Source organism: Ranitomeya imitator, chromosome 8 (genome assembly GCF_032444005.1).
Source record: "Ranitomeya imitator isolate aRanImi1 chromosome 8, aRanImi1.pri, whole genome shotgun sequence".
Lineage (NCBI taxonomy): Eukaryota > Metazoa > Chordata > Amphibia > Anura > Dendrobatidae > Ranitomeya > Ranitomeya imitator.
The window spans coordinates 160,436,864-160,463,709 of NC_091289.1; the positions used below are offsets into that span (position 1 = coordinate 160,436,864).

The 26,846-nt window shown below is 41.5% G+C and overlaps 1 protein-coding gene across 1 annotated transcript in view; it reads right to left on the reverse strand.

Moving 5' to 3' along the window:
- Positions 1–5,104: 5,104 nt before the first annotated feature.
- TLCD4 (TLC domain containing 4) overlaps positions 5,105–26,846 on the reverse strand; it is a 60,358-nt gene continuing 38,616 nt past the window's right edge. Inside the window, exons 3-7 of the mRNA XM_069737690.1 lie at positions 26,582–26,671; positions 24,468–24,526; positions 21,975–22,069; positions 8,252–8,325; positions 5,105–6,548 (exon numbers count right to left, since the gene is read on the reverse strand). Coding sequence (XP_069593791.1) covers positions 6,233–6,548; positions 8,252–8,325; positions 21,975–22,069; positions 24,468–24,526; positions 26,582–26,671 — 634 coding nt within the window. The 3' untranslated portion in view covers positions 5,105–6,232. The remainder of the gene's footprint in view (positions 6,549–8,251; positions 8,326–21,974; positions 22,070–24,467; positions 24,527–26,581; positions 26,672–26,846) is intronic.

Genomic DNA, 26,846 nt, shown 5'->3' on the forward strand with positions numbered 1-26,846 from the left:
CCAATGTAACAAGGCCTACCATAAGTAACACACTACGCCACCATGGACTCAGATCCTGCAGTGCCAGACGTGTCCCACTGCTTAAGCCAGTACATGTCTGGGCCCGTCTGAAGTTTGCTAGAGAGCATTTGGATGATCCAGAGGAGTTTTGGGAGAATGTCCTATGGTCTGATGAAACCAAACTGGAACTGTTTGGTAGAAACACAACTTGTCGTGTTTGGAGGAAAAAGAATACTGAGTTGCATCCATCAAACACCATACCTACTGTAAAGCATGGTGGTGGAAACATCATGCTTTGGGGCTATTTCTCTGCAAAGGGGCCAGGACGACTGATCCGGGTACAAGAAAGAATGAATGGGGCCATGTATCGTGAGATTTTGAGTGCAAACCTCCTTCCATCAGCAAGGGCATTGAAGATGAAACGTGTCTGGGTCTTTCAACATGACAATGATCCAAAGCACACCGCCAGGGCAACGAAGGAGTGGCTTCGTAAGAAGCATTTCAAGGTCCTGGAGTGGCCTAGCCAGTCTCCAGATCTCAACCCTATAGAAAACCTTTGGAGGGAGTTGAAAGTCCGTGTTGCCAAGCGAAAAGCCAAAAACATCACTGCTCTAGAGGAGATCTGCATGGAGGAATGGGCCAACATACCAACAACAGTGTGTGGCAACCTTGTGAAGACTTACAGAAAACGTTTGACCTCTGTCATTGCCAACAAAGGATATATTACAAAGTATTGAGATGAAATTTTGTTTCTGACCAAATACTTATTTTCCACCATAATATGCAAAAAAAATGATAAAAAACAGACAATGTGATTTTCTGGATTTTTTTTTGCTCAGTTTGTCTCCCATAGTTGAGGTCTACCTATGATGTAAATTACAGACGCCTCTCATCTTTTTAAGTGGTGGAACTTGCACTATTGCTGACTGACTAAATACTTTTTTGCCCCACTGTATGCATATATAGTCACTTTTTAAAAATTACAAACAGGAAAATAGGGTGATGCAAAAGTTTAGACGCTATCGGAGATTTGTTTGCTCAGATAACTTTGACCAAGGTTTCAAACTTTAATTAGTCTGTTAGGGTTATGGCTTGTTCACTGTCATCGTTAAGAAAGGTCGAGTGATGTAAGATTCCCAGCTTCATAAAAACCCAGCCTCCTCTGACCTTGTGCCAAAAAAAAACATAAGTCATGGCTTCTTCTAACTACTCTGAAAATGTTTAGAGATGGTGTTATGTTTGCATCAAGAGTTTGTTGACATTTTATTGAATCCATTCTTTCCTCTACCCATGAAATGTTCCCTGTGCCACTGGCTGCAACACAACCCCAAATCCTGATTAATCCTCCCCCATGCTTAGTCGTTGGCAAGATATTATTTTCCTGACATTCTGTGCCCTTCTGTGTCTCTGAACAGTAGAACAATGTACCACAACTCCAGAGTCAGCTAAATCTTTCTGAAGGTCTTTTGCCGTCAAGTGGAGGTTCTGAGTTGCCTCTCTAGCAATCCTATGGGCAGCTCTCACTGAAATGTTGCTTGGTCTTCTAGACCTTATCTCCACCTCCACTGTTCCTCTTAACTGACATTTCTTAATTACATTGCAAACTGAGGAAAGGGCAACTTGAAAATGCTTTGCCATCTTCTTAGGCTGCATTCACACATCGTTTTTTTGCCGTCAGGCTAAACCTGTCGAATTTTGAAAAAAAAAACGGATGCGGCAAAATTTGCTGCCGGATCCGTTTTTTCCTCGTAGACTTGTATTAGCGACGGATTGCCTCACATTTCATCCTTTTTTTGCCGCATTCGTCGAAAATTTGTGTGTAACGTTTGTTGTGTCCGCCGAAAAAATGGACAGCAACAGATCTGGCGGCGTCCAGCATTTGCCATAATGGAAGCCTATGACGTAAAATGACTGAATCTGGCAACGGATTCCGGTTTCTTAAACTGAGCATGCGTTTAAGATTTCCCATTCTGGTCTCTCTCTCCTCCCCGGATATCAGCTAGTTGGATCTGGCAAAAAAAACGGATCCGTTTCATCAGTTTTTCACAATTTGCGATGGATCCGTTTTTTTCACAATTCGCCGGATTTAGCCTGACGGCAAAAAAACTGATGTGTGAAAGCAGCCTTATAACCTTCTCCTGCTTTGTCGACTTCCACCATTTTCAGAGTGCTAGGCAGCTGCTTAGAAGAACCCATGGCTGCTGGTTTTTTTGGCACAAGGTTAGAGGAGGTTGGGTTTTTATGAAGCTGGGAAATTTGCACGACCTGGCCTTTCTTAACGATCATAGTGAACAAATCATAACCCTAACAGGCTATTTAAGGTCTGAAACCTTGGTCAAAGTTATCTGACCACACAACTCTCCAAGGGTGCCCAAAATTTTGCATTGACCAATTTTCTTTTTTATAATTTTTAAAATGAAAAAAAATAAAATAAAAATGGCTATATATATATATATATATATATATATATATATATATATTTTTTTTTTAACTTGCCTAACTGTTCACAATAACAGTAATGTTGACCAGGGGGTGCCCAAACTTTTACATGCCACTGTAGGCAGGCGGCTTATCCTACTGTATACCTAAACTGGGACGCATGTCGGGGTAAGTGTTTGGGAATTAAACATATGAAAATAGGCTAACATGGAATTTGGATTTCTGCCTGCTTGTTCTTTGTAATCTAGATCTTCCTTGCTTGTAAAATTAATCAGGTAATAGAAGTCAGATAATTGTTGTACATGCAACGCATGAAAACGTTCTCCCAATAATGAACCAAAAATGTACGTCAAATCTGATCGCGCCTAACAAACTGAAGATGAAAAATAGGGGGTGTAATTATTAATTACATCATTTTAAGGTCGACCCACTCAAAAATTTACAGTAGACTCAGGGCCAAATTCATTATTGCACTTACACCGTTTTGTTGCTAATTTCTTGCGCAAATGTATTGCAGTCCAACCTGGAGTGATTTTATCTATCCCTTAAATGTTTGCATATTTTAGTCTAATGTGACTTTTTGCAATAAAAATGACGCAAAACAGGTTAGGTACGAAAATAAAAAGCATTTTTTACTTTGCAAAAAATTCACGAACCAAGTGTGCGATTTTGAAGAATTTGCTGCAAAAAAAAGTCATCAAATACCACAAAACAAGAAAAGAAAATGACTGAAAAAAATGCAAATGATGAATCAGGCCCTTAGTTTTCAACTGTGCATATGAGTGTGCTGGCAGATAAAAAACTTTTTACATCATTTCCCACCATAATATTGTTTCTTCACTTTGAGGAGGGCTTTATTCCATCCATCTTTAACTTTTTTTAAGCATTTGTAAGATTGAACTTAATTCTATAAAACTATAACATAAATCACATAGTTTTGGTGATAATACTACACAGCAATCCCAAAACAAAAGGTACTTTCTAATAAAAAAATATAATTTATTATACAAAAATAAAACATACATAGACATCAAATGACAAAAAATATATAAACACAAAATCACAAAAATTCACAAAAAAAGGGTACAAAGACCATTAAAAAGAGGGACATATCCATAGGAGAACCACTAAATACTATGATGCTGCGGTGCTGTGAAGTAAAGAGAGGCAAAATACCTCACTAATAGAAAAAGATCATAGTCTAGTATGGACCATATGTAGTATCATGTGTTCCTGTCTAAATTTTTAGACCATCCTATATTGTACAAGTGACACATATGGTACTCTAAGGGGAAAAACCCCTATGACTAAAGTGATAAGTGCCGATATCGGCATAAAGAGATGCTAGTTACCCGCAGTATGCAGTGTAGTCTCTCCTCGGCGTCCCTCTGCCCCAACGCGCGTTTCACTGACGGCTTCTTCAGGCCTCCTGAAGAAGCCGTCAGTGATTTTGTGTTTATATATTTTTTGTCATTTGATGTCTATGTATGTTTTATTTTTGTATAATAAATTATATTTTTTTATTAGAAAGTACCTTTTGTTTTGGGATTGCTGTGTAGTATTATCACCAAAACTATGTGATTTATGTTCTAGTATCTAGTGGTACTTATATCCCCAATTCAGGGGTATTCTACTGAGGGGCAACCTATGTGAATTGTGTTCTATAAAACTATGTCTGCCACAAAACAAGACACTGATCTTTTAAGACAGCTCGTTGTTGTTTTTTTCAATACCTTCCTCTTATAGTTTACACAATCATGGCATTTCATAGAATATGCAAATTTCAAAAGCGATCAGTGAATATTTATGAATATTCAAGGTGATCAAAATCCAAGGGTTGGCTTGAAACGTGTTAACCTGGGGGAACCTTCTAAGGCCAGTTTCACACATCAGTGGCTCCAGTACGTGAGGTGACAGTTTCCTCACGTACCGGAGCCACTGACACACGTAGACACAGTTAAATCAATGCCTCTGTGCAGATGTCATTGATTTTTTGCGGACCGTGTCCCAGTGTGCCAAACACGGAGACATGTCAGTGTTCGTGGGAGCGCACGGATTACACGGACCCATTAAAGTCAATAGGTCCGTGTAAAACACGTACCGCACACGGACATTGTCTGTGTGCAGTCCGTGTGCCGTGCAGGAGACAGCGTTACTGTAAGCGCTGTCCCCCCCCACTGGTGCTGAAGCCGCGATTCACATCTTCCCTGCAGCAGCGTTTGCTGTAGAGAAGATATGAATAATCGTGTTTAAAATAAAGATCCATGTCCCCACCCCCTGTGCGCCCCCCCCCCCCCCCCCCCCCCCCCGCTGTTATTAAAATACTCACCCGACTCCCTCGCTGGCTGGCGCTGCTTCCTGTCCTGGCCGCACCTTCTACTGTATGAGCGGTCACGTGGGGCCGCCCATTACAATCATGAATATGCAGCTCCACCTCCCATAGGGGTGGAGCCGCATATTCATTACTGTAAATGAGCGGCCCCACGTGACCGCTCATACAGTAGAAGGTGCGGCCAGGACAGGAAGCAGCGCCAGCCAGCGAGGGAGCCAGGTGAGTATTTTAATAACAGCGGGGGGCACAAAGGGGGTGGGAGGGGGGTGGAGTCATGGATCTTTATTTTAAACACGATTATTCATATCTTCTCTACAGCAAACGCTGCTGCAGGGAAGATGTGAATCGCGGCTTCAGCACCAGATGCAGGGGACAGCGCTAAACTTTAGCGCTGTCTCCCGCACGGTGCGTGTGGTACCCAGTGGGCACACGGGCGGCACACGTGTGCCACACGTGTGCCACACTGATGTGCCAAAGAAACATACCGGCACATGGACACGGATAATTCCGGTACCGATTTTTCCGGTACCGGAATTATCTGGACGTGTGAGACTGGCCTAAGGGTGAAGCATGAGTGTCAATTTTCAGAACTTTCATATAAAATGGAGACAGTCGCACATGTGTCACCACCTCCCCATTTCTGTCAACTCATATTCTAGAGATAGAAGGGGGTCGCAGTAGTGGGCCCTGCATATATTGGTTATTAATGGCGTGGCATATCAATATGCCATAAATATCCCAGAAGGAACAATCCCATTAACATATCAATAGTTCAGTTGTCTTTACATAGAGTGTCATTTAAGGAGGTGCCTTGGATTTATATGACATCTGTATAATTTCATGGAGACCCCCAAGTAAGGCCCCTGGCAATCCAAGTTTGGAAGATCAGCTCTTCTGTGCATATTTTAGATTAAAAAAAAAAAAAAAAAAAGGTGAACGTATCATGCCGCAAAGGACAAGTGAAATATTCCCTTATCTTTTTTTTTTGAAAAGTCCCTTATTTGACATGAGCCATGATCTAAGCCTCCCTTGGATGTACGAGAGAGCAGATCTCCCAAATGTTACTTGCAAGGAACCTTATATGCTTGGCAAAGCTTTGCAAAAAAAAAAAAAAGATCAAATGAGCTGAAACTTCCCCACCGACTTCATCTTGCCAACCAATGTTAGTATTCGTGAAGAACAGGATGGTCACAGAGTGTCCAAGCTTCCAACGTCCTGCTACGTTACAGCCCATGGTGACAACAACGCTTTATCAGGAGAGAAGTTCTCGCTCTTTGGAACAGTGGATGGTTGGTGGAAGTGCAGGATGTAAATATGAAGAAGGATCATTACGAAGAGGTAATTATGGAAGTTCATTAAAATACATTTTATGTCGTGGGGAGAAAAAAACATGCATGTCCTGGCAGAGCCTGCAACATCTGAAGGATGGAAGAATGGAAGACACTAGAACGTCTGTTGCTTCTACTCTGATTTTCCGTTTTTCTGAGTTTTGGTCGATATACCATCAGTGTGATACAAGACTTTATAGCATCCCTTTGTGATTTTCATCATCCACATAACGTTCATTATATCCAAAGAGACGCTGGAGATGATCCAAGCACACTGTGCTCCTAAGCCCAGTCTATGAAATGCCTCTGTGCCAAAGGTAGAAAAGACCCGCCTGTAATAGGTAGGTATGACCGCTATTCTAACAATGAAGAAGACCACTGTCATCAAGACTCCATTCACCATGTTAGGCAGGGAGTGCTTTGGGTATCCCAGGACTTCGAAGAACCACCTGCAAAACTCAACAGGTGAAATAGCGTTAATGATATAAATCAGATACAAACAATAAAATATTGTTAATCATGGGGATAAAAGGATTAAAACCCAACTGTCCAAAGTGATATGCACAAAACAAATATATGGAATCGTTTCTTAAAGTTAAAGTTTAACAATGAAGCGAGTGTGATAAATAGAGGATATATAATACAAAGCCTTGGTCTTCTGCCTTCCTCATATATAGATGTTGTGTTGTTCAAGCAACTTAATAGAAGCAAATTGCCATCTAGATTATCATCTGATTTACGACAGATGTAATGGAAGCATTAAGTAAAAGTCAGGAGAGAACGTTTATTACTATTTCTCACCGGTCTGTTCTTCTATACAGGGTTGTGTAATAAAGGGGTTGTCCAGGTTTGGGACATAAATTGGCGGTCATGATTCCCATATATGTGATTTGCACTTGAGGTCACATACCTACTAGACCAGGGGTGTCAAACTGCATTCCTCGAGGGCTGCAAACAGGTCATGTTTTCAGGATGTCCTTGTACTGCACAGGTGATAATTTAATCACCAACTCATTATTTGTGTAGGTGATTAAATTATCACCTGTGCAGTACAAGGAAATCCTGAAAACATGACCTGTTTGCAGCCCTCGAGGAATGCAGTTTGACACCCCTGTACTAGACGCTTCCGGCTTCTCTCAATAGAAAAGAACTGAGAGAAGCTGGATAAGGTTAGTTGTTATGTGATGACAGACATGCACATCACATACATGCAGTCACATGGCCGTTCACTTGCACCGGGAATCGGGACAGCGTGCGCTCCACAAGCTGTCACAATCCGGCAGTCGGCAGTCACAGAGAGACCAAAGCCTGGACAGCCCCTTTGAGAACACAACCAGATTTGGAATGGATGAGAAACTCAGGGGTGACGCCCGAAAATAGAATTTTCCTAAGTTTGGTTTGGCAAGACTCTTTATAACTTGCGAAAACGGAAGCTCCACCTGTGATTAAAAGCACATCATGCTGAAGGCAATATTACATTACGTGCAATGACACATATTAGGCAAGGACAGAAGGTTTATCAACACCAACAGGATCCAATTCTTGGCTCTCAATATGCAACTCATGCCCAAAGCTTCATGTTTACAGAGTAAAACCAGGCACAACATTTGAGCTTAATCCCTCTAGCCTATACTATACCATTATATATAATTCAGGAGAACTTTTCACGATGAACATGCGGAAAGTTATAGAGCAGGGAGAGGTGAGTAGACAAAGTTTTGTGGCAAGATATTTAGCCTTAATCTATATATAGTGGAATACTAATTGATGTATAATGGATTTATTCATTTTAATTCCTGCTCACTCTATCCGTAGGAGTCCAGTGGGCGGTCTTATTGACAGCTAGCATTATATAAGTGTGGACACAGAGATATTGGGCAGTACGTAGCTCCGCCCACTGGACTACTCAACCCAGAATGAGCAGAAAAGTAAATTACGAAGATTACAAGTTCTATTTAACCCTTTCCCACGAAAATTACAAGTTCTATTTAACCCTTTCCAACAAAAATATATCAATCTTCTCATCTCACCCCCCCCCCCACTGCACTATTTCTACTGGTTTGTATGTCACTCCTCTGGCAAGACAGCATGAAACAAGGCCCGTATGCCCACAATATTGAAAAATTACAGCAAAACAAGGTTTTTGACGTACCGTTGATTGACAAAAGGTGTAGAGAATTCAGCTAAGAGGCGGAAATTACCAAAATATGGCAACATTCCTTCACCCTGGAAAGTAAGCAGAGATGTAAAAATATCTGTTGCAAGTATTTGTTACATACAGTGCTCCACAGCAATAAAAGGAGATAAATGTTGAATTCTGCCATTGTAAAAGATGAGATGTGGAGACAAAAATGTAAGGGGAGGCACTGTACATACAGTATGGTAGCAGAGCTCTGCAGAAACTACACCACACTTCAAATTGGCACGTTTCTACAAATTTACATGAAGTTCATAATTGACACAAAAATAGAGTTAATCACAGTTAAATAGGTTGAAAAAAAAAATTCCGGGAAGCATAGAGTGGAAGTGCCTATCTCTGATTTCTTCTACAAATTACATATGTAACCGTGGAACCTCCTGAAGGACCCTCCACTGTATAGCAAGGTGGCAGCAGAACGGATTAATACGGAATACACATTACCCTAGAATTGTCTCTATTTGCTCAACCCCAGAAGGTAAGTAACATTTCTTACTTGCAACCAATAATGATATAATTTAATACTACCCTTATATAGAGCTCCCTTGTGTCCCTTGTCATCTAGTTTGCACCCTGCAAAAAGAAAATGATATCGCAAGACACCGCAGTACACCCAGACTCTGCAGTATAACCATTCTGTGAGTCCACGGAAATCACACTGCACTCAGTTGTCCTCCGAGTGCAGTCCGATGTTTTCCACGCATCCATAGACTTGAATGGGTGAGTGTCTTCCAATTTCAAAGTTAAAAATCGCAGCATACTGAGAGGTTTTTTCCACTGACAAGATTCCATTAAGTAAACAAAAATCATGCATCAGCACTGCGCCATTGAATCAAGTACTGTTCAATAAAACAAAACAAAAAACACTCGTCTGATGTATGCGCGAGCCCTAATAGCAATTTTTGGTGATAACCCAAAATAAGGACCGCCCAAAGTCTATGCTTAAAAGTTCAGGCAGTCTGTGCTGTGCTGAGAGTTATCAACAACAAAACACAACACTGCAGAGTCCTGCCCTATAATAATTGTCTTGTGAAAATGGCGGCACATCTTAAAAAGTTGGGCAGTCGGCAAGATGATAGCAAAAGTCTATGGACAATATATGTCACTATATGAGGTGTATACAGTCAGAGTATATAGCTATTCTAGATTGTGAGCCCCATCGAGGACAGTGATGATAATGTGTGCAAAACTGTAAAGCGCTGCGGAATATGTTAGCGCTATATAAAAATAAAGATTATTATTATTATTACAAGGAAATCCTTCAATGTACACCTCTGATGAAGGGCTCAAATGCTTTGTGAACAGAGCCTTATTCTGGTGAAAATGGTTATCATCTACATGACATAGTGCAGGAGAACCCCATGGCAACCAATCACATTGCAGCTTTCATATTTCCAGTGCAATTTAAAACATAAAAGCATTTAACTGATTGGTTGCCATGGGCAACTGCTACACAGGTTTTATACATGAGGCCGAGTACGTTACGAGTTACCACAGACCACTCAGGGTTTATACATACCTCCCAACTTTCGAGAAAGGGAAAGAGGGACAAAGTTAGCGATGCGCGCATTGCGCCGCGGCAAATTTTAGCCACACCTCTGACCACACCCATTTCACAACTAGTCACGCCCCAATCACACCCATTTAGCACTTCTGATCACAATTTTTCGTAAACAATAATTATAAACAAAAAAATATGGCCACACAGTGCTCCATACTGTATAATGGCCACACATGATGCTCCATACTGTATAATGGCCCCACATGATGCTCCATACTGTATAATGGCCCCAAATGATGCTGCGTACAGTGTGCTGGCCCCACGTGATGCTCCATACAGTATAATGGGCCCACATGATGCTCCATACTGTATAATGGCCACACATGATGCTTCATACTGTATAATGGCCCCAAATGATGCTGCATACAGTGTACTGGCCCCACGTGATGCTCCATACAGTATAATGGGCCCACATGATGCTCCATACTGTATATTGACCACACAATTCTCCATACTGTATAATGACCACACAGTGCTCCATACTGTATAATGGCCACACATGATGCTCCATACTGTATAATGGCCACATGATGCTCCATACTGTATAATGGCTACACATGATGCTCCATACTGTATAATGGCCACACATGATGCTCCATACTGCATAATGGCCACATTATGCTCCATACTGTATAATAGCCCCACATGATGCTTTGTACTGTATAATGGCCACACATGATGCTGCGTACTGTATAATGGCCACACATGATGCTCCATACTGTATAATGGCCACATATGATGCTCCTTACTGTATAATGGCTCCACATGATGCTCCATACTGTATAATGGCCACACATGATGCTCCTTACTGTATAATGGCTCCACATGATGCTCCATACTGTATAATGGCAACACAGTGCCCCATACTGAATATTGGCCACACATAATGCTCAATACTGTATTAATGGCCACATTATGCTCCATACTGTATAATGGCCCCACATGATGCTGCGTACAGTATACTTGCCCCACGTGATGGTCCATACAGTATAATGGCCCCACACGATGCTCCATACAGTATAATGGCCCCACACAATGCTGGGTACAGTATAATGGCCACACATGGTTACCCCACCCCCATCATTGACTTCTCCATCACTACACACACACACCTTTCACCGCGCACCCTCGCAGCAGCCGGCAGCTTCCACTCCCACGGCACTGAATGGTGTCATCCAGCTGCGCTCACATCGCTGCAGCTGTGATACGCCACTGATAAAGACCTCTCCATGTCTCCTGTGCCAGTCAGTGTCAGAGCGAGGAGCAATATCTGCTCTGATCCTAAACAGCCAGCGTCCGCTCCATACACCTCATACACATGCGACTCCGCTCCATACACCTTGTACACACACGACTCCGCTCCATACACCTTGCACATGCGGCTCCGCTCCGTACACCTCGTACACATGCGACTCCGCTCCATACACCTCGTACACACACGACTCCGCTCCATACACCTTGCACATGCGGCTCCGCTCCGTACACCTTGTACACAAACGGCTCCGCTCCGTACACCTCGTACACACATGGCTCCGCTCCGTACACCTCGTACACACACGGCTCTGCTCCGTACACCTCATACACACACGGCTCCTCTCCATACATCTCGTACACATACGGCTCCACTCCGTACACCTCGTACACACACAACTGTGCTCCATACACCTTGCACATGCGGCTCCACTCCATACACCTTGCACAAACACGGCTCCACTCCATGCACCTCATACACACACGGCTCCACTCCGTACACCTCATACACACACGACTCTGCTCCATACACCTTTCACACTCTGCTCCGATCCGCACACCTCTTACACATCTGGCTCTGCTACGTACACGTCTTACATACACGACTCTGCTCCATACACCTTTCACACGCTGCTCTGCTCCGTACACCTCGCACACACGCGGCTGTGCTCTGTACACCTCGTACACACACGACTCTGCTCCATACACCTTTCACACTCTGCTCCGATCCGCACACCTCTTACACATCTGGCTCTGCTACGTACACGTCTTACATACACGACTCTGCTCCATACACCTTTCACACGCTGCTCTGCTCCGTACACCTCGCACATACGCGGCTGTGCTCTGTACACCTCCTACACACACGACTCTGCTCCATACACCTTTCACATGCTGTTCCGATCCATACACCTCGTACACACACGGCTCTGCTACATCCACACTGTAAACACCTCCTGACCTCACACATATGCTTACCCTCGTTCGGCGCCATGACAACCAGCAGAGTCCTGTACATGGAGGTCCTCCCGATCATGTGCAGCACGGTGGCGCAGTGGTTAGCACAGCAGCCTTGCAGCGCTGGAGTCCTGGGTTCAAACCCCACTAAGGACAACATCTGCAAAGTATGTTCTCCCCGTGTTTGCGTGGGTTTCCTCCGGGTACTCCGGTTTCCTCCCACATTCCAAAGACATACTGATAGGGAATTTAGATTGTGAACCCCAACAGGGACAGCGATGATAATGTGTGCAAAAAACTGTAAAGCGCTGCGGAATATGTTAGCGCTATATAAAAAAATAAAGATTATTATTATTATTATGTGACCCCCTGACTCCTCCCATCCTGTGACTTCATCACAGGTCCTGTGCACACAGAGGGACTCAGGGAGCTGACCGGGTGATATTACACACCTCCCAACCAGTGCGGGGCCACTAATGTCCCGCCCTGGATCGCGGGGTTGACTGTCAAAATCGGATCCAGGACAGTTGGGAGGTATGATAACAGCCTTCTTTTTTCAAGCATTAGTGAGTGACAAGGCTGAACCAAATCTTTGCTCGTAGCATATTGAAAAGGAAAAAGCTATGATAAATCTATCATTAAAATCAGGTTCAATTTGGAATAAGGAGGAGCTGAACACCCGCAGCCATCATTCACAGTGTAAAATGAGAAAGTGATAATCCATTCACTGCTAGAGGGCACAATAACACAATATGAGAAGATTACACATCTGGTATATTTTGGAGAATTGTTCCAGGCCATTTCTTATACAATGCATATTCTGCATGACAGGTGTCTGTGACAAGTATCCTTGTTACCAATTGCAACTGAGCTTCATTTTTCCCATGCCATTAAGGACATTAAATTGAACCCCTGGTTACTATAAATAATAAGGCTCCTATTTCATATACAGAAGTGTTCAAAATAATAACAGTCCAATATAACTAATCACTGTTTTGGTATAAATGATATTACCACATGTCAAACAATTTACCAGTTCGTGCAGTAAATTCTAAGAAAACCAACAGACTTGGCATGTTTTTGACTTGGTGTATTAGAATTAGAATGGCAAAGGCTCAGCCAATGATCAGCTCCTGGATAATCAAAGACAGTCTCACGTTACCTGTGAGAACTATGAGAGTAAAGGTACCATTACACTTAGCGATTTACCAACGATCACGACCAGCAATATGACCTGGCCGTGATCGTTGGTAAGTCGTTGTGTGGTTGCTGGACCTTGGTTCCAGTCCAATAAAATTGAGGATAAGGAGAGGCCAGGCAAGTCCCCGGATCTTAACCCGATAGAACACTTGTGGAGTGACATCAAAAATTCAATTTCTGAGGCAAAGACTGGAATAACAGGTGACCGGGGTCAGAAGTTGGTGACTCTATGCAACATTAGATGTGAATCAGTTCTAAATAATTGTGGGTACACAACTAAATATTAGGTTAGTGATTCACAGGAATGTCAAATTCACAAAAAAGTACATATTGAGAGTTTGCAAAAACAAATGTAGGCACTGCTATTTTTTAGAACCATCCAATGTTCATTTTTTGTTATTTTCTGTAAAGTACAGTAGTTAAATATTATATACATTTCTCTTCATGTTTTGAATTTGGAAACAGCGTGCAATGTTCCCAAAGTATGGAAATAAAAACAAGTATTAAGATTTTGTGATTAAGGCTGGGTTCATATTATGTCCAGGCAGTCCGTTAGACGGACTGCGTTACACCCTGGCATAACGCGGTGTAACGCAGTCCATTAACGCTGCCATTGAGCTCTATTTTGGGCGCATCGCTAGTGCAGGCCCAAAATGGGCGTGCACTAGCGATGTGCCGTCATTGAGTGACGGACCCTGGGCCGCAGGCTGCAGCGTTTCCGGGTCCGTCACCGCTAGCGCAGATAGAGCATCTGCTAGCTCTATCTGCGCTAGCGATATGATATGTCGGCACTTGCGTTAACGCAGCCCGTTTAACGCATGTGTTGAATGGGCTGCTTTAACGCAATGTGAACCTAGCCTAACTCTTGTTTTTGAACATATTGCTATTATTTTGAACACTACTGTGTGAGGCGTATTGTGCCCAACATTGCAGACCACAGGCACACCTAACAAAATGGCTCCATTACACACATGCACAATGACTCACTAGAAGTGACAAAGCACAATGAAAGTGTGGAAAACAGAAAGACAGAACAACATTTATCGGCCATCCATTTGTAAATTAAGAGCCACAGTTCTTTAATGCTGATGGTATTAATGTGGCTGCCATTTCTACAGAAGTGCTGAATAGATATGCCAGTGCTTGTTGCCATTTTTCTGTCATAAATTGTTGTAGCTGCTTATTTACCGAGATGGCATTATGGACAACTTACACCGTGAATGACCTAACAATTGGCAGGGCATGTCGAGAGTTGCAGTTTCACGACACATTGCCAAACCTTACAATTATGTGGTAAAACTGTGGGTTTCCGACCGTTCTCCAAGTAAACCCTCCATTGTTCTTACCCACATAGAACATCAATGACAGTTTACATGTTGGTGATCTGTACGCATACAAGACGTACTTACTGGTCCATGAGCAAACAGTTGCCTAAAAAAGCAAGAGGAAACTCCAACGCAACAGATATGAACAGTCGTCATACCGGTACTCTTACATACTGGTAAATCCATATCATGGTCAAGCACGGAGACAGCTTGGCTTATACTATTAGTACTACACACAGACAAGTCAGTAACTGGCTTATTATACGCATGTGGATGCTGAATATTAAGAAGTGAATGACAAAAGTGTTGTCATACTAAGAATTGAGTACTTAGTGTGAGGAAATTAGTTGTGGTTAGTAGGAGACACAAACATGCATTCAAGCCCTCAACTGATAAAAGGAATTCATCACTCATATATACGCAGGGCATACTGTCCAATACTTCTAGAGTGCCTAGGAGGCTCATAGAAAACCAGAATACTTCCTGGACTCCCAGAAAAGTCTGCAAATCTCCTGGGCCCCACCGAAGACTTCCAGTAATCATGATTGCAGAAGTTTTCATGTAGCCCAGAGTCTCAAGAGTGGGGACCATCTTGGAAGTTAAACTAATTGTCAGTCTCGTAGAAACTTTCTCTAGGTAGCCTCACAATGATGAGCAAAATGCCCACCAAATCATCCCCATGATATTCAAATGCCTTAATAAAGTAAATAGACAGGGCTTGTCCTGGATTGAACAGCAATTTTAAAAAAGCAAATTTAAAGTGAAAATAATTATAATTTGAGCTCTTTCTTGGTTATTTGGGCTTCTAGGAAAATTAATAAAACTTCCACAATCTTACTAATCAGTTTTCTAGATCAGTAAAGCCACCCATAAACAATAAAGCTGCCGACTGAACAATGTTTTGGCTTATAGCTTTATTTCCCGACTCCTTCATACACAGGAACACTTGACTCTATCAAGTGCTACTATATTCTCTATGAGAGGGGCACTGCCAGAATCCTCTGGCGCCGGTTTATCTCACAGAGAATACAAGTATTGGCAGTTAAAATTTGGACATAAAAATTCCTTATCTCCCTGACTTCATCTGTCGGGTGATAGTGGGCAACCCCCAATGGCCATTGGACTGACAGCTGATCCAGTAATCTTCCTGTCCAGTATGATTATATAACCTTTTCCCCATACACATTAGACTAACGTCTCCAAGCCTACCAACATTGGTAGCTCAGTGGTTAGTCTAATGTGTATGTAGGCCTTCCCACTCATTTTGGACTGCCAATTCTTTCGTTCTTTGTGAAATGAACTGGTACCAGAGAAGCTTGGCAGCCGCTCTCTTTAAGAGAACAGAGGTGCCCTTGGTAAAGTATGGCGGAATCAGAAGAGATCGCTCCCAGCTGAACCACTGTTCAGTCAACAGCTGACCATTTTTTCTTTTACTTTCTTTCTTTTTTCTTACTTTCTTTTGTCTTTACTGAACTAGTAGACCTTTTGAAAAGCTTGGGGAGTCATACGGAGTTTTCTAGAGGTTGATATATAGAAAAATTTTAAAAAAAAATAGATTCTAAGTTTGGAAACGCTCTGTAAAACAGCTGTTCACACAGGAAAATCCCTGTCTATTTGGTATATTCAGGCATTTGTATATAATGAGAACAATTTAGTGGTAGAGATGAGAGAATCACTTCACGGTTGAGGTCAGTGCTGGCGAAATGTCACTCGTGCGCCACAAAGATGACGTCACTGCAGGCCGCCAAATCAAACACCGTGCAGGGGAATCCTAAAGCTCGGGACTATCCGCGGCTAGAGAAAATTGACTTGGACACTGGACCAGTGTTGCTCACAGCAATCCTCTATTCAAAGGGCCTCTGTTCAGCCTCTGCTGCATTGGCAGCTAGCAATAATAACTTATGGATGTAACAATAGTGCTTAGATTACAGGTTTGGAAAATATTAATGGTGCTTTTAGCGTGCTGTCATTGCTCCTTGTCAAGCGACGATCGACTACATACAAGTCCATCAGTGCTTGTTTACAGACAGGCCGATGAACTACGATGGGGACAGAACGATCAATAATACGATTGTTCTGACCCCACACAACTCCATGCCATAGGCAGCACATATCCCGTTTATAGGGGGCAATGTAGCTCCGATTATTATTTTTACTGGCAACTATCTGAACAGCCGACAAGAACGCACTTTGTTTGCTTGTCAGGTGATAGCCAGGTTGCTCATTCGCGGATTATCTACTCATTTAAATAAGTCATTGGTGTACCAATAACCCTGTGTAAAGGACACCCACAAACAGTTCACATACAACTCACACAAAGTATCATACCAACACAAATCTAGAACATGAAACTAATGGATGGATGTAAATAATGATGCACTCATACCACACACTTGTTATAAGGATGGTTGATAGTCGCTAAAAATCTATCCATAAAAAATGCAATCATGAATAGAGAGGTCATATTTATATTATAATTGTTTAACATGTAACTATTCTCATACAGTCATGGCCTAGTGTTGGCACCCTTGACATTGTTCCAGAAAATGAAGTATTTCTCCCAGGAAATTACTGAAATTACACATGTTTCGTTATACACATGTTTATTTCCGTTTGTGTGAAAAATACAAATTGGACATAATTTCACACAAAACCCCCAAAATGGGATAGACAAGATTGTTGGCAGCCTCAACTTAAAATTTGTTTGCCCCCTCTTTGGAATAAATAACTGCAGTCAGTTCCTTCCTATAATCATCAACAAGCTTCTTATACCTCTCACCTGGAATTTTAGACCACTCTTCTTTTGTAAACAGCTCCAGGTCTTTCACAGTTGAAGGCGCCTTCTCCCAACAGCAATTTTAAGACCACTCCGTAGGTGTGCAATGGGATTTAGATCTGAACTCATTGCTGGCCACTTCAGAACTCTCCAGCTCTTTATTTCCATCCATTTCTGTGCATGTTTGGGGGTCATTGCCCTGCTGGAAAACCCATGACCTAGGGCGCAAACCCAGCTTTCTGACACTGAGCAGTACATTGCGACCCAAAATCCTTTGGTAATCTTCAGATTTCATGATGCCTTGCACACAATCATGGCACCCAGTACCAGAGGCAGCAAGACAACTCCAGAACATCTTTGAACCTTCACCATATTTGACTGTAGGTACTGTGTTTTCTTTGTAGGTCTTATTCCGTTTTCAGTAACCAGAATAATTATGTGCATTACCAAAATGCTCTTTTTTGGTGTCACCTGTCCACAAGATGCTTTCCTACAAGGATTTTGGCTTACTCAAGTACATTTTGGCAAACTGCAGTCTAGCCATTTTATGTCTCTGTGCCAGCAGTGGGGTCCGTCTTGGTGTCCTGCAATAGCGTTTCATTTCATTTAAGTGTCGATGGATAGTTTGCGCTCACATGGATGCACCCTGAGCCTGCAGGACTGCTTGAATTTCTTTCGAACGTGATCGGTGCTGCTGATCCACCATCTGGACTATCCCACGTTGCAACCTTTCATCAGTTTTTCTCTGTCGACCACGTCCAGGGAGATTACATAGTGCTTTGATTATGTTGCGCACATGGACAAAGGAACATCAAAATCTCTGGAGATGGACTTGTAACTTTGAGATTGTTGATATTTTTCAACAATTTTGGTTCTCAATTCCTCAGACCTCTTCTCCTCTTTCTGTTCTCCATGCTTGGTGTGGCACACACAGACACACAATGTAAAGATTGAGTCAACTTCTCTCCTTTTTATATGGTTTCACGTGTGATTTTCATATTGCCTACCCCTGTAGCTTGCCACAGGTGAGTCTGAACAAGCATCACATGATTGAGACAAAGTTGTCCACCCACAATTTTGAAAAGGTGCCAACAATTTTTCTGGCCCATTTTTGGATTTCATGTGAAATTATATCCAATTTACCTTTTTTTTCCTCTTTTTTTGTGTCGTTCCATTACACACAAAGGAAATAAACATGTGTATAACAAAACATGTGTGATTGCAATAAGTTTCTGGGAGAAATACTTTATTTTCTAGAACAATTTCAAGCGTGCCAATACTTTTGGCCATGGCTGTTGGGATTCTACAATGTAGCTTTCAGATTAAAAGTCCTCTGGCAATTGATACTATAATACTGAAAGCATGGCTGGCATTAGGATTCGGATAACCCGGTTAAATGCAGGGACATTTTGCCTGGGGATGTTCAAATCTCTGCCCTTTTCCCATAAAATAAAAAAAATAAAATTATTTTTGACTCCTCCATGCCGAACTGTCTGAATTTACAAAATATGATAATATCTATCTCCATAAGGTGAAAACTGAAGTGGGAAAAAAAAATTACAAAATGTCAGAATTGCTGTTTTTAGGTAACTTTGCTTTTTAAAAATCTAAAGTTCTTGACTCCATCAAACCGTAAAGTAAAAAAAAAAAGTTATTGGTTCTTTGAAAGTGAGAAGAAAAACAAAAATCAAAAGCGAAGAGAGGCCCACTAGGACCCTCATAAACCTGGAGCCGGTTCTGCTGAAAGAAATGTCAATACAGCAGGTAAATTGTGTACATAGACAATGTGGCAAATATATTTTTAGAGTACGACGCAGACACTCAGTTAGCACCCGAGCAAGTTCAGATAACTTCTTATCCGAGCACGTTCGCTCATCACTAATAGTCATGTAGCTTATGAATGGCGTTCTTGCAGTAGCTTTCCTGTTGACTGTCGATAGTACAACGGCCCATTCACAGAATACTGGCTGCATATGGCGCCAGCATTCTACACTTAAAAAGATGCAATTTCTATGATATTTCTATTAATGTTTAAGCCTATATGCATACTTCTTTTTTTTTACCCTATTTCCATCCTTGCTTTCATTTTTGTCTGCCATGGATCTTGTCAAGTATGAATTTTAGAAAAGTACCATAGATGGCTCGTCGGTGCTGCCTACATCGCCTTCATCATTTCAACCCCCCAGAGGTTTTTGACATGGATTTTGCAGCTGAACCGTAGAAAATACTACTTCATATACTCCTTGATGTGGAGTTTAAATCGGGTCCGCTTCAATATCCATGTAGAATAAAACCGTGTGAACATACCCTTTGTTTTATTTTGTTGCCCACGCACTTGACCATTATCAATATTATGTGAATATATAGTAGTTTTCTATCACGTATTTAACAGCTGCGATGGTGACAAGGGGGCTGTGCACTGTGACCCTACTCTGATGCAATATCGAATATAAAACAATTAGAATAAAAAGCTCTTTATTATTTCAATATGTCCTTCTTCTATTTAGCATAGTCTCAATTTCATCCTTTTATATTACTGCGCTGTTGTCTTGACATAGCCACAGTCATAAAACAATCAAGGATGGCATTACAAGGGTTGTTTGTGGAAAACAAGATAACACCCATCTACAAGATAGGTCATAACTTGCTGATTGGTGGGGGTCGGACCACTAGGACCTGTACTGATCGCCAGAAGGGGGAAATGTTATCCCTGTTAGAATAGAATGGTATTGCGCGTGCTTGACTGCTGCCCCATTCATTTCCTATGAAGCTCTGCTCGGCTTCTTCCGGCAGCGGCATAGAGAATGAATTTGAGCTGCAGTCGGGTGCCCAACCTGCTGTATCTTTCTGTTAGGCCACATTCACACATTCACTATTTTACGTCAGTATTTGTAAATCAAAACCAAGAGTGGATGAAAAAAATACAGAAGTGGTGACGTGTTTCTATTATACTTTTCCTTTGATTGTTCCACTCCTAATTTTGGCTTACAAATACGGATGTAAAATACTGACTGTGTGAAAGTGGCTTAACAGGGATGAAAAAATGTCCTATTGGGCGCAAGTCCAAGTGGTAAAACCGTGAAAGTAGGAAAAGAATCCAGCTCAGGAAAATGTATAAAATCGAAAATTCTTTGGAATAAAGAATTTTCGATTTTATACATTTTCCTGAGCTGGATTCTTTTCCTACTTTCACCGTTCCCAGAGAGCTTTGGCAGAAGCCCTTTCCGTGCTCGGATTGATTAAAACTCATGGAGATCATTCAAGAAGGGTGAGCTGAAATTTTGTGTGTGTTTTTCAAGTGGTAAAACCCCCTCACCAATTCTAAAGATAGGTGATAACTTGTTTTAACTGGACAAGCCCTTTAAATACCTTACTAAAACATTTGTTTGGGCACTACATACATCTATTTTTAACTATTCTAACTATTTCTAAGTCCTAGCAAAAATCTAAAAATAGGATACAGATAGAAGACATTGAAACCTGCATCAGAGGGGTTGTCCACTACTAGGACACCCCTTCTCATTCACTATATTCCCCCCATGTTAAATAATAGCAGCTATACTTGCCCCTGGGAGAGCAGGAACTGTTTCAGTGATGTTGGCCTACATCAGGGGTGTCAAACTGCATTCCTCGAGGGCCTCAAACCATGCGTGTTTTCAGGATTTCCTTAGCATTGCACAAGGTGCTGGAATCATTCTCTGCAGGTGATTAAATTATCACCTGTGAAATGCAAGGAAATCCTGAAAACATGACCTGTTTGCAGACCTCGAGGAATGCAGTTTGACACCCCTGGCTCACATGTTATTCTACTGTTCCACAACTGTACGTTTTTAGTAGTATTTTATTATTGCATATTGAGAAGAATATTGGTGCAATAACTGTACATTTCACACTTCCTGGTTTGCTATTTTCCAAAAACATAAAATACAAAAAAAAACAACAATATTTATCATATATACAATATTCTACATTTGAGGCCTCGGTACATGCAAGCCTGGCATCACATACGGCTATTACTACGTCTACGAGCACATGCACATGTAGGTTTCACAAAAACTTTCACTATTTCAGAATCTAAAAACAAAACATGCAGACTTTCCATCCCAACCTCATTACGACATTTTCATGCAGGCAGACATGCATTATCTTACTGTACAGAAGACAGAAAGAAATATTCAGCATTCCGTGCAAACAGATTTCCATCACTGCCAGCAGGTCCCAACATGAATTGCTATACAAGTCATTGCAGGACCTACCTGGCAGAAAGGGCAAGAAAACTCAAGCCGTGTACATCATAGATTGGCCAAAAAATCAGCTACAAGGGCACATTGTCTTCCAATTTAGGATGAAGAGTTATTTACCAAAATGACTTAATGATTTACATCAAAAGTCCAAATGGAGTTGTTCTAAATGAACTCGGATTTATAAAGTGTTTTAATCCTTGTGGCGCACTAATTAGGATTAAAGGTATTACATGGCATTATACCCTCTCAAGTAATGCTGATCTCTCATTAAATTAGATCATGTTGCCTTGAGAGTTCATTTGTGGCCAAGCTTTTCCAACTTGTCTGCTGGCACTACTGCAGTATAAGTTAATATGGCACTCACCAGTACATAGTAGTAAGCATACAGAGCTGCCACATGATGCGTCACAAAATACTTATCCCCAATCGCCTTCCAGTAACAAATAATCAGTAACAAGTCTGCAAGAGAAAAAGCCAGAATGACATACAGTCTGCAATGGAAAGAGACCTAAAAGAGGTGGCGATGGGCCTGAATATTGTCACCGATAATGCCCGGTCTTGCAGAACAAGTCCAGCTACTATTCATATACAGTACGTGGTGCAGTATAGTAAGTGTAAAAACAGACGCTTAATAGGAAATGGATACCTTTCGGGCATTTTTATTTTTTTACTTAAATGGATGTATTTTGGGCTAAAATTTTGCAATTGAGTTGCATTAAAAATGTGACACCATTTGCTTTCTTTAGCCTCTCCGTGCATCTACGGCTGGCTGCAGAATGAGATGAATTAGGAAACCCATCAGTGAGCTCCTTGTGACAGAGAATTTGTAATGCTTTTGTAGGTCTGATACTGAGCTCCTTTCTGCTGATTTATGACTTTATGAATGTTCAGGTCTCCTTTGATGTGGCCTGTGGTCATAAATCATCCGCTTGGAACTCAGTAAATGATAGGCGTTGCCAACTCTGTCACAAAGGGTTCATTGATGGGTCCTTAATTAATCTCATTTCACACCCAGAAATAAGCAAAGAAACTAACAACCTAATGTTGAAAAATGTATAATGTAGCCTAATTGTCCAGATCATTAAAGGGGTTGTCCGGGACTTTTACATTGATGTCTTATCTAAAGGATAGGTTATCAGTATCTGACTGTTGGGGGTACGACACCTAGCACCCCCATCGATCAGCTGTTCCCGATGCTGGCGGCTAAAAGTCCTCAGGTACGCAGCTGCTCAGCTCCATCAACTGCACAGCGGCCATAGACGAGTACCACACATCCGCCACAAGTTCGAATCAACAGAAAAAGGCGATCAATGTAAAAGTCCTGGATAATCCCTTTCATGTACTTCTAAACATCACCCCCATCATGCCATCACATGGACCTGAAATGACGGTACGTCTTTTATTATCCTTGGCTGTATATGCACCTCTGCTTTTTGTTGCCCCCTGATGAACCATGTAGTGCGGTCAACTTGAGATATGAGCAGAGGCTTACATACTTCCTAAGAAAGACCATACAGGTCTGTATGGGTAAGGCTCCTTTTATATCCTTGTATATGAACACATCCAATGTAACTGCTTGAAGACTTCTCTGCAAAATGCCAAACATTGCAATAGGCCCTAATAGGTTTATGCCGTTTTTATGCCTCGGTTAGCATACCTTTTCTTCAATGTATGGGTAAGTACATACTGCAGACCTTATTTTTCTAAACATTATGGCCATAGGAAGACATGATTTTTTATGTCTGTACAGTGGCACTCTTTAAGAGCTTTCTGAGTTATACATTGGAGAAAAGTTGCAATGTGTACCTCTGATGAGATGTGAACAATTTCTCACTTATTGCCTTTTTTTCTGCAATACATAATCAGTAACAACCATTGCAATGGTCGTAAGATAAAGAAAACCTGGACTCATTGCAATGGTCGTAAGATAAAGAAAACCTGGACTCCATGCGGCTCTATTGAATTATTATTGCTACTGTATTGGCATCGTATCATAGGTCTCTCACTATTAAATGGCACAAAGAAGGGAGCATGCGCACACGGCACCTAGCTGTGGGCTGCGAGGACAGCTTCAGTCCAATATTCATCAGGAATTTCCAACTAGGTGCCATGAAGAGGCGTAGCACGGCTTCCTAGCATTACTACATACAGTAACTGTGCATTTATTGTATGGGATTAGTCCAAGAAAAGTAAAGTTGATCGGCACATGCAAAAAATAAGATAAAATCTTAAGATTTTATTCCACAAGTATCAAACAATTAAAATCCACATGCTAATGATAGAAAAAGCATGCTGACGTGTTTGTGGCGCTGTGTGCACCCTTAGTGATAGAGAATGCATTCTCGAATTGTGCAAACAGCGCCAGAAACGCGTCAGCATGCTTTTTCTATCACTAGCATGTGGATTTTAATTGTTTAATACTTGTGGGATAAAATCTTAAGATTTTATCTATTTTTTTGCTCATGTGCTAACCGAGTGACTTCGGTGTGCTAGGAAAATATGTTCAAGTCCCCGCGGCTGCATATCTAGCGGTGTTAAACACATGCAGGGATTGTCTAACAAACATGCAATCCCTGCATGTGTTCTGGCTGTCGAACAGCCGCTAGACATGCAGCCGCCGTTACTTGAACATATTTTCCGAGCTCGCCGAAGACACTCGGTTGGTACACGAGCATGCTCGGATAATAACGCCTTATCTCAGCACGTTCGCTCATCATCACTACCAATTTCATGACAGCCAGCAGTATTTGAAACGGCACCCAATGCAAAGGACTGACCACTGGTAGCATAGCCCTATAACCTATAGAAAGGAAAGACCTGGCAGTGGTTTATTCATGTCTCCCCAGCCGTCATTTACCTGAGATGAGGTAGCCTGAAGTTATTGCAACATTCAACTTCACCATAAAGGGATCTCCCCTGGAAAATACATGACAGCGAGTTATGCACCCAATATAGTATTTATACATTTCCAGACATCAACCAAAGAAGAAAAGTGCAACGCCGCATGGTTTATAGAGCAAGAAGGCATTTACATTGACAGTAATGCTATCCACTGACACACAACACTCGTATATCACTAAATGATATATATAGAGCTGGACATATAACACTCGCCAACCTACTGAGCTATAGTATGGAAAATGCCTATGGCTTGTTAGATTATGAAATACATCTGTGACTTAAGAAAAGACCTACATGTAAACCTATTAAGAATTTATCATTTCGTTCTATTAGATGATTATTAGAAGGTCCAGTTCCAGTTTTGATGTAGTCACTCAAACTTTTTTTTCCATTCAAAATATGGATTGAAGTTCTTAGGGAGGAGAGGTATAACTTTAAAGAGTAATTAAATTTTTGGACAATATTTGATAGGTTGTCGGCCTTTTAAATCCGTGGGTGTCTGGGACCTGAGACCCCCATTAATTACTCAAAAGACCTATTAGACGTGCGCAGATCAGGAGGCAGCAGAGCAGAACTGCAACCTGAGAGAGGGCCCAGAGAATAGTACAGTCATTAGAAAGTGATTGATGAAGCTCGGTGTTGTTCACGACAGTTTTGATGAGTGGGCATGGTGGAGGTGCCTGACTCATTAAGATGTGCGACTTAAAAGTGGCTTGCCCCTCCTTACGCCATTTCATATATCTTACTCCAGTCAGATACTGGATTTGTGGCGTAATGTAATCACAAGTCGTCATGAATTAAACGAGAAGCTGTCACCACAACCAGCGTCAAAATACAAAATGTTTGCGCAACTGCGATTTGCGATAAAGTTTTGCGACTTTGTTTTTCAACAGATTTCTAGCATAAATACTTTTATGAAATCTGGGCCCAAGGGTACAACATATGAAAATATGCAAACGTTTAGCTACTGTTTAAATGGAATCATCATCCCCAAATTACCCATGTCATATTGTCTATTGTCAAGAGACAGTGCATTCAGTAAAGCTGAGATAGACCCAAATGATCCAAGTATCAGCACCACCACGCTCAGCTGAGTCTACACATCAGGTCACATTCAGTTGTAGTTCATTTCCTGCAATTTTTCTGAGCGGTTTCTGCTTTGAAAGTCTACAACAAAGTTATACATTTGCATATACAAGATTTTTCCATTACGGCATTGAGGGAAGGCTGTGGCTTTGGGTATTGGCAGCATGCCTTTTAGTGGATAATGTTTGTGGTGTCTGAACATTCCCTAAGGCCACTTCTAAACAGATGTAATAAAAGCACTTTTGTGTGCCCATATTGGGAAACCTATGGAGCGCCAACTCTAGTTCTGATGAACATTGAGATTTATATATTTGGCATACTGTGTCCATAATCAGACATAAAAAAGAACCTGAAATGTGGCCTTAATGGCCGACTTGCCAAACCAAGTTTTGGTCCTCACTTATTTCAAGGGCCTGGTCAGCTAAGTTTCTAAGTTTATGAAATTTTGTAAAGATCTGGGTCAAAATACACAATCTCCGCAATGTAAGTAACTTGGTCAAGACCGCGGAGCACTGTCATTTTTTTAACCCTCAGAATATCAATTTATAGACTGTGTTGTTATATGATCTGAACTTAGAGCATAGGAACAGGCTTTTTGATTAAGGAACCAGAGAGGTTTAGGTCCTTTAAAGATGACCTTTAACCAAATTTTTAACCCAAATCTGGACACCTGATGTCTTAATGGCTGCAGAGCAGAATAAAACATTGTTTGTTTTTAATTTCTCTTCCCCATTGCCAAAATATTAGCAAAGTATTTGGCACCTAATGAATTAACTTTTGATAAGTCATAGTGGATGTTATCCGATAGCAACTCATACAGGGAAACGTACCCATGCCCAGTGAAAACAATATACTAATAGAGGAAACATCATCTTTGATGTCCACAGACATTATGTGCACTCAGAGGAAAATAACGCTTTTTTGATATGCAGGGCATCTAGACAACCTACACTAAGAAATGTGTAAGAGGCAGCAGCTACTTACCACACTGGATCAATATTGACGGTGTCATCATACACCAAGATGTACAAGCAGAAACATCCGACCACCACTGCATGGAATGTGGACACAGTCCTGGGGAGAAGAAGGGATGGAAAGGAACTACTGAATAATCTTCTCAAAAATACAAGTCCTAGATCAAAACTGTCGAAATTTCTACAGACCTATTTTATTTCTAGCGCTATATAAAACTTAAGGGCAAGATTTATCAAAACTGCAACATTTTTGTAGAATGCGAAGTTGGAAAAAA